Below are 9,615 nucleotides of genomic sequence, written 5' to 3'. Positions count from 1 at the left end.
ATATTCATCACTTATCAATTTAGTATATTCAAATGGTAGCAGAATAATTCTGGCATAGTATAATATAATAATCTACTGTATAATAACATATATACAATATAATATAATAATGAAAGCATAATAATGGTAGTACTATAATAACAGAAGTTTAATCTAATGGTAGTACAATAATGGCAGTATAATCCAGTGGTAGTATCGGCAAATAGTAGTATAATAATGATAGTCTAATCTAATAGCAGTATTATATCAGTATAGTCTAATCTAATAGTAGTATTATATCGGTAGTATAATCTAATTGAAGTATAATACCATTAGTGTAATCTAATGTTGGTATAATTATTTAAGTACAATCTAATAGTAGCATACTACTACTACTACTACTACTACTACTAATAATAATAATAATAATAATAATAATAAATTATTATTCTATTAGATTGTACTTAAATCATAACAACATATAATACCAATCATGTAATCTAATAAAAGTATTACACCAGTAGTCTAATCTAATGTTAGCATAAACATGTTAGTATAATCTAATGGTAGTATAATAATGATAGAATAATCTAATGGAAGTATAGTACTACTAGTCTAATCTAATGGAAGTATAATAATGGTAAATAAGAGCACAATGTTTAGAATCTTTTGAGTGTAGGCTTAAATCATGCTAGTGTCTGACAAGTGCTGATGAGTTACTATTTGTTACTATAGAAACAATAACGTATCAAACCTGTGATTTGCAGCTGCACTACTGTCAGTGGTGCTGTTACAGAAAATCAATCAGCACCTTCTGACCAAATCTAAATATTTTTATACCACAGCGTGGAAGGATGGATAGATGGATGGAAGGATGGATGGAAGGATGTATAGATGGAATAATGGATGGAGGAAGAATGGATGGAAGGGTGGATGGATGGATGGATTGATGAAAGGATGGATGGAAGAATGGAAGGATGGATGGATGGATGGATGGATTGATGAAAGGATGGGTGGATTGAAGGATGGATGGAAGAATGGAAGGATGGATGGATGGATGGATGGATTGATGAAAGGATGGGTGGATTGAAGGATGGATGGAAGAATGGAAGGATGGATGGATGGATGGATGGATTGATGAAAGGATGGGTGGATTGAAGGATGGATGGAAGAATGGAAGGATGGATGGATGGAAGGATGGATGGAAGAATGGAAGGATGGATGGATGGAAGGATGGCTGGTTGGATGGATGGATGGATGGAAGAATGGAAGGATGGATGGTTGGCTGGCTGGATGGACGGATGGTTGGCTGGCTGGATGGACGGATGGATGGATGGATGGATGGGTAGGTTGGTTGATAGATAAACATTTAGGATAAAGCTTCTATACATAAATAGATTATAGTTCAAGGAAAGATTCATTTAAGGTGGATCGATTCATCTGCTGTAGATTGTTGATCTCAGACTGACATTGACCAGAAACTTTACCATATTATCAGAACTGTTCAATTATCAGATCGGATGGGGAAATCAGATCGACTTTCTGATCAGATGTACAGATTTTTTAATTCATATATACGTCTGTGTCATTGGCTGTTTTTCTTCATTATAGGGAAATTCAGTCAGGTTAGTTATGATCATTATTTCTCATCTCATCATTATCTAAAAGAAAATAATGGCAAAGTCAGCGTCATCACTAATTAAAGTAAACAGGCGTTGTGATCGCCGGTCATCGCTGTTCTGTGCATTTTAAAAAAAAATAATTTTTATTGCAGTGTGTGACATTTTAAAGAGACTGGCTGAAATCTTATATAACTGTCATAATCCGAAACAGCTCTGTGTCCTGACCTCATTAATACACACCGTGGACCAAACTCGGTCCATTAGAGCAGATTAGTGTGGATAAAATCAGAAACGTGCCACATGGCCTGAACTAATGAGCCTGTAGCACTGAAGCATTCTGGGAAACTTTCTAAGAAGATTCTGAGAAGAGCACAGAATTCACACGGTGCTCAGAGATAGTTGCTCATGTGTAGGCTCTGTTTGTGTGTGTGTGTGTGTGTGTGTGTGTGAAGGAGAGAGGGTTAAACACAAGGTAATATTTCATGTTTTGTACTCGGCGTTGTTATCAACGTTTCACACCAGACGGGCGAGGAGTGTGTTTGGAGATAAAGCTCTTTGGCTTCCTCATCCATAGGAAAAAAGCGTGGGAGCTGAGTGTGCAAGCCCTCATCCTATCCATCTGATCCATCAAGATCCACGCAGCGATAAAGCTGAAAAACACCATGCAGCCGTGATGATGTAACACACACACACACACACACATTTATAACACCCATTAGTGTCTATAAAGTGTATTCACCGACTGTGGCTCATACGTGCACAAAAAAACAAACCCTGAGATGATGGGCAAGCAAACAGAAGGTGATGCAGGTCCACTATCAGCAGGCACGATCGGTTTTAGGAGACGTTTCAGATTTCAGGTTCGATTCTGAGTCGGATTTTTAATGCAAATAATCAATGCTGCTTGGATGTCATTGAAAACGTAGTCTTTTGTTTAAGTGGTGCTCGGTTTTCATGCTCTCAGTTGAGATGCTGATTTTGTGGAGATTTTGAGTAGTGTGTGTGTGTGTGTGTGTGTGTGTGTGTGTGTGTGGAGAAGCTGTATTACAATGCATGTTGTATGAGTGTGTGGGAGGATGTTTCTGTGTGCATGGGGGCTTTGTATGCGTGTGTGATTGAGAGAGAAAAAGAAAAAGAAAAAGAGATTTTGTATGTGTGTGTGTGTGTGTGTGTGTGTGTGTGTGTGGTGAGGTGCAGGTGACAGTGACCTCACTCTAATGCTAATGCCGCTTAGAGCAGAAAAGCTTCCCGCAGCTGCAACCCAACAAGCCGCCTCATTATACTCACCATCAAAAGGTTGGAGAGAGACAGACAGAGAGACAGAGACAGAGAAAGGAAGAGCGAGAGGAGAGGGAGACAAAGAGAGAGAGAGAGAGAGAGAGACAGAGAGAGACAGAGACAAACACACACAGCGGGAGAGAAAACAGAAAGGTCGAGACTGATAGGAAAAGACAAAGACAGGGAGAGAGACAGAAAGACGACGTGCAAAAGGAGAGAGAGACAGAGACACACGCAGAGAAAGAGAGAGATGGAGAGAGACGGAGCGAGAGAGAGATAAAGACAGAGCTGAGATGTGAAATGAGACAGAGGTCACTGAGAGATGCAGAAAGATGCAGTGCAAGCAAAGGGGCGAGAAAGAGAGCGAGAGAGAGAGAGAGAGAAAGTGAGGGAGAGAGAGTGAGAAAGCGAGAGAGTGTGCCATGAATAATTCTCAGTGATCAAACTCCCACTCTCTCAATTCTGTAACGACTCATCCATGCAAGTCAAATATTGAACCAAAGGATTATGAGTCTAGAATTAAGCTGAAAACAATGTGACACGCTTTAGGGCTTATGGCACAAGTATAAAAAATAAAAAAAAATTAAAAAAGAGTTGCAAGTTAATAAGTCCTGATGCTCATCACTGAACTGTGAGGCTATTACACGGTCATAATTCCAACAATTTATATAACAAGTTGTTAAACTTGACTTATGATGGACTCGTGTCCCATCCAGTGGGAATTCTCCTGACTTAAGCATAAGAGGCTATGAAGATGAACGACTGAATGAATGAACGAGTTCCTAAACTTGTGGTAGGCGATACAGCAATATTTTAAAACGAAGACATTTTAACGATATTCAGTACATATATCATCTCATAAACTCGAATAGTCTCGAATTTAAAGGGGAAAAATGTATGATTTGTATATTTTGTGTACAGTATATTTTGAAATATTTCCATCTATATAATCATGGGATCATCCATGGGAAAGAAGTTAACCATTTTTAAAAAAAAAACAAACATCTTTTTTGTGTTTAGGGGTCTTTTTACACAAATGACTACCTTATCTGTTATTTCATCAACAGGTCTGGCCTGTGATTAGTCAAGCCCAGCGTCCCCGGTGCTGGACAATGGAGGAATCTGTGATTGTGACCTGCACTGTGTAGATCTGAGCTCCAAACATGGCAGAATATGGATTCCCTCAGACCCCCAACCTCAATGAAACACAAGCCAACCACTCACTGGAACATGGTACGTCTGGGCACCCTACTCCCAGCATGCAGCTGGGCACCATGTCCAACCCACAGTCCCGTCTCCGTGATGCTGTGGGTCTGGCGGCCATGGTGACGCTGAACGCCGTGGCTCTGTTGGCGAATCTGGCCGTGCTGATTGTGGTGCTGAAGGCAGCACACCTGAGGAAGTATAGCTTTGTGTGGCACCTATGTGGCGTGGATGTGCTGTGCGCAGCACTCCTCATGCCCCTCGCCATCGTGTGCGGCTCACCAATCTTCGCTGGGGTCGTCTTCACGCCACTTGAGTGTCGCCTGTACGTCTTCCTCAACGCTTTTCTGATCTCCGCCTCCATCTTCACAGTGACGGCGATCAGCGTCGAGCGCTACTACTACATTGTGCACCCGATGCGCTACGAGGCCAAAATGACGCCCCGCATTGCTGCTGCGGTCATGGCGTTGGTCTGGTTGGCGTCTGCTGTCCTCGGATTGGCCACTGTGTTTGGGTGGCCCAGTTATCGCCACCACAGCGCCATTGCTGCAGCTCACTGCTCACTTCACTGGAGCCACAGCGGGCACCGGCGTGTTTTCTCCATCATCTTCTGCGTGCTTTGCTTTTGCGTCCCCGCCGCCATCATCCTAGCCGTGTACGCCAACGTCTACAAGGTGGCGCACATGGCCGCCCGACACAGGGGTCCTCTGCCTAGCTGGGTGCCTGCAACACCCCGTCCAAAACACCGTTCTGACTCCGTCAACAGCCAAACCACCATCATCACCAGCAGCTCAAGTGCCAGGAGAGGGACAGGGACACACGCACCTCGCAGGCCACGTCGGACACTGGTGGGCGGTAAAGCAGCACTCACACTGGCCGTCATCGTGGGCCAGTTTGTCCTCTGTTGGCTGCCATACTTTGCCTTTCATCTGCACTTGTCCCTGGGCGTCGCGCACACCTCGGCTGACGAGGCTGAAGGCCCTGTCACGTGGCTGGCGTACTCTTCATTCGCTGCAAACCCGTTTTTCTACGGCCTGCTGAACCGCCAGATCCGCGAGGAGGTGTGTAAGACGATGTGCTGCTGCTGCCGCTCTCCCAGCAGACCCGCGAGACCCCCGGCGTCTGGCCACGATGCCTCGGCACATGAAGATTTCCTGCACTTCCTGAAGCGCAGCAGCTCGGTGGAAGCCACACGCAGCAGTTACAACACCGCAACTCCCAGAAATACACTGGACCAAACCGGGTTCAGGATACCAGGACAGATCCCTGAGGAACTCACCTAGGCTGTTCTGGAACTTTCGAGTTTGATCCAAATCTGGAACGTCCAAATTAGCTCCAGATCCTGAACATTCAAATTGGATCCAAATTCAGAACATTCGAATCATATCCATACCTGGAATATTCAAATTGAACCCAAATCTGGTTGATTTAAAACGGATCCAAATCTGGAATGCTTAGATCCAGATCTGGGAAGATCATATCTGATCCAAATCTAGAACCTTCAAATGGCATCCAAATCTGGGACATTTCAAACGGATCCAAATCTAGAACCTTCAAATGGCATCCAAATCTGGGACATTTCAAACGGATCCAAATCTAGAACCTTCAAATGGCATCCAAATCTGGGACATTTCAAACGGATCCAAATCTAGAAGATTCAAATGGGATCCAAATCTGGGACATTTCAAACGGATCCAAATCTAGAACCTTCAAATGGCATCCAAATCTGGGACATTTCAAACGGATCCAAATCTGGAAGACTCAAATGGGATCCAAATCTGGGACATTTCAAACGGATCCAAATCTGGAAGGTTGATATCAGATCCAAATCAATGTTCAAATCAGATATAAAGAGAAAAACTGCAGAAAAGGGGGGGAAAGGTCACTTCTGCTATTTTAGCAATTGATCGGACGCCGAAAGCAGGTCTAATCAAACAAATCTGCTCAAGCGAACAGAAAAATAACAAAAGGACAATTCAAATCTCTTTTGGTTCTGCTTTGTCATGCTTATAGCATGTGAAAGTGTAGTGATGTAGTCAAGGCCACATACACACACACACACACACACACACACACACACACACACACACACACCCAGTACACTCACTTTTATACTGGGTTGTTTATGTATACTGAATTTTAACATGGACTACACCACTGGTGATTATTATTATTATTATTATTATTATTATTATTATTACTATTTAAATAATAGAGAAGGTCAGTTTTTAGCATATTATCAGAAATGACCAAATTTCTGGTTCATTTCTGAAGTAAAATGTTCCAGTGACTTGACTTTGATTCCTATTCAGATATGTGAAAATAAAATCTGATACTGAGGTCGGGCTTTCTGAAGTCCACCTCAGATACTCAGGGCTGTTAGAAGTGAGAAGCTTTCCTTACACGTACGCCACAATAACGCCTTGGATTACCGCTTTCACCCGTGTTTTATTCAGAACAAGAATTTTCATCGCGGTCCGTAACAACACGTCTTCATTCGTTTGCCTTAAAATACAACATGACACTTTAAAGTCATCTATTTTGTTAATGATTTTAACAAATATCCTGTATTTTGGTACCAGTGTTTGTCGAGCTGTTCGCCGATTCACCTCGTTTTACGCAGCCGCACAATACTAAGGACTCCATATGATACTGGATATTACAACACGGTGTTGTTTAAATATTGTTTAAGTATTTATTTTAACAGTCGTTTTCGGTCATTTGTGATGCGAGTAGTTTCCTGTGCAAAAATGATATTTATTTGGAACTATATTTATTCAAGTTGTCTTGAAAGCTGTCTTTCTGTTTTTATCTCCTGTTCACGTTTCACCACGTGGCTCTGAGATGTTTCTAAGATCTCCTGTCTCCGTGCTGAATTCAACATAAATAAATAAATAAAACCCACCCTTCGCCCTGTCACGTGCGCTGTGTTATACAACACGTCTTTGTTTAGAAGAAAAAAAAAATGGTTTAACAGCCTTGGCGAACGCCACTGCTGGGTAATGTGTCTGCTAGTCAAAGTCCAGGGGATAAAGAAAGGCCTACTTATCACACTATAGCACAAAAAGCATAAGTAATGACCTTATAAGTGTCTGCTGCATTTAATTCTCCATAACAACCCAGTAAGACGGTACATTACGAAGTGGAGCGTTTTTTTTTTGTTTTGTTTTTTTTGTGCAAACAGTCCTATAACATGATAACAAGTGCACAAGTGATAAATAACAAACTATAAAGTGCACACAAGACCCCTAATTTAGATTTTCGAGAGCTAAATGTCCCAACTTCCTCTCACTATTACTGTTATGTCCTTGTATAATACACTTAACTTAAAGAATACTTCCTTTGGCACGCACAGATCAATGGCATATCGTGATTAAAAGACGTCAGTAAAACTTCAGAACCGATTTATTATCGCAATACGGAGGAAAAAAAATGTTATGGATTGCTTGTATTGGTTTAGCCGATTGAATTCATTTGTGATGTCACGCTCCACTGTAGTTGTGTTAATAGCTCATATGAACGTCATATAGCTCATAGCATCAATAGCTCGTATAGACACTCAGAGCTTTAAGAATTTGGAAGTTCTTGTGCGGAGTTTGCACGTACTCCCCTGAGGGTTTCCTCCGGGTTCTCCAGTTTCCTCCGCCAGTCCAAAGACATGCACGGTAAGCTGATTGGCATTTCCAAAGTGTCCGTAGTGTATGAACGGGTGTGTGATTGTGCCCTGCGATGGATTGGCACCCCGTCCAGGGTGTACCCCGCCTTGTGCCCAATGCCTCCTGGGATATTCAATTCAATTCAATTCGATTTTATTTGTTTAGCGCTTTTTACAATAGACATTGTCTTAAAGCAGCTTTACAGAAACATATAAACACAGGATAGAGATTTTAAATGTGTGAAATTATCCCAATTGAGTAAGCCGGTGGTGACGGTGGTGAGGAAAAACTCCCTATAAGATGTTAAGAGGAAGAAACCTTGAGAGGAACCAGACTCAGAAGGGAACCCGTCCTCATCTGGGTAACACCGGATAGTGTGAAAAAGTTCACTATGGATTTATATGAAGTCTGTTTTGGCCTTAGAAGCAACCGTAGTACCAGCAATCTGGACTTGGAGTAGATGAGAGCTCCATCCAGAGGTAGGACATCCGAAACGGATCAGGCAGGTCCGGAGAGCAGAGAGGATCAGGATCTCTAGTATCTCCATAAAATCGTGTGTGGCTCGACAGAAGGAGAGAGGGAGATGAGAGATTATTAGGACTGTGCTTAGCGTAATAGAAAGTCTAGTCAGGGTAGGCTTGAGTAAACAAATACGTTTATACGATATGCTCCAGGTTCCCCGCGACCCTGAAGGATAAGCGGTACAGAAAATGGATGGATGGACGGATGGATGGATGTTCCTTCCCTAGAAAAGAAAGGACAGCTTTTCTCCTCAGAAGTGTTCAGGCATGGATAGAAAAATGCTTCGTAGTTTCGAATCATACGATGATAACATATGCTTCGCACGATATATAACATATAAAACTTACCAACCTCCTAAAACAACATTATGACAGGCTTACTGTACCAAGCTGCCTCTCTCTTTCAAAGCAGCGCACCATCCATTTCCTCCATCTGTCCATCCAGAGTGGAGGATTTATGAGGAGTAGTGACCCTGATGCTGATGTGTACGGTTATATAAGAGAAAATCAGCACTGGAACAGCTGTAGAAGCAGCAGGACTACATGCTACAGCTGCGGAAACATGAAACACACAAACACACACACACACACACACACACACACACACACACAGAGCTACCTGTCTGGGTCATGATGACACACTTCTACATAACACCCAACAGACATGCAGCATGAAAACATAGAGATCTAACAAATTGTCAGATTAGAGTGTATAATGCATTGGGAAAAGATTTTCTGTCCCCCACAATGCTGTGTGTGTGTGTGTGTGTGTGTGTGTGTGTATGACAAAACAGGGATGGTATTAAACAAAATTACTAATACAGTACTTTTTTCGTACTCATGTTCGACGCACGTGAATCGAAGAGAGCTTTGGCTGAATGCGCATTGCGATGACGTCACATGACGCGTCGCGGGTCATATATATATATATATATATAGCGGAGTTTGCTTGTTTTTGCGTTCGTTTCTTTTGCGATCGCCAAATCCTGGAGGAACGTAGATTTCGACGCGGGATAACTTTAGCCGAAGAGCGACATCCGGTAGACATCGTGTCGGCCAATGCTTTAATCGTTAAGGGGCTCCGACCGAGTGAACGTTTCGATAATGTAAGAAATAAACGTAACCTGCATCGGGGTGCGAGATTTACGCGTCGTCGAATTATACGTGCGGTCGTCAGATCCCTCCGCTGCAGCTTCACGACAGTTCACGCAGTTTAAAACGGCGACGTACGCAAAAGCTACGGCAGTAAGAGCGCCCCCTTGTGGAGAATTTTCAGCCTGCGAAATAACCGTGATTGAGATGAGAGCTTAAACAAAAAAAACCCAACAACAACAACAAAGAGAAAGATACACTTCT

At 42.5% G+C, this 9,615-nt stretch overlaps 1 protein-coding gene across 1 annotated transcript; it reads left to right on the top strand.

Annotated features, from left to right (window-relative positions):
- Positions 1 to 4,069: 4,069 nt before the first annotated feature.
- si:ch211-213o11.11 (probable G-protein coupled receptor) lies at positions 4,070 to 6,065 on the top strand (the record flags this gene model as incomplete). Its single annotated transcript, XM_053652373.1, has 1 exon — positions 4,070 to 6,065. A coding segment is annotated over one exon (1,296 nt), but the record flags the coding sequence as incomplete, so codon positions are not given.
- Between the last annotated feature and the right edge of the window lie 3,550 nt (positions 6,066 to 9,615).

This window comes from Ictalurus furcatus, chromosome 21 (genome assembly GCF_023375685.1).
Source record: "Ictalurus furcatus strain D&B chromosome 21, Billie_1.0, whole genome shotgun sequence".
NCBI lineage: Eukaryota > Metazoa > Chordata > Actinopteri > Siluriformes > Ictaluridae > Ictalurus > Ictalurus furcatus.
Note: the sequence above shows the minus strand (reverse complement) of the source record. Positions and strands in the feature narration are given on the sequence as shown.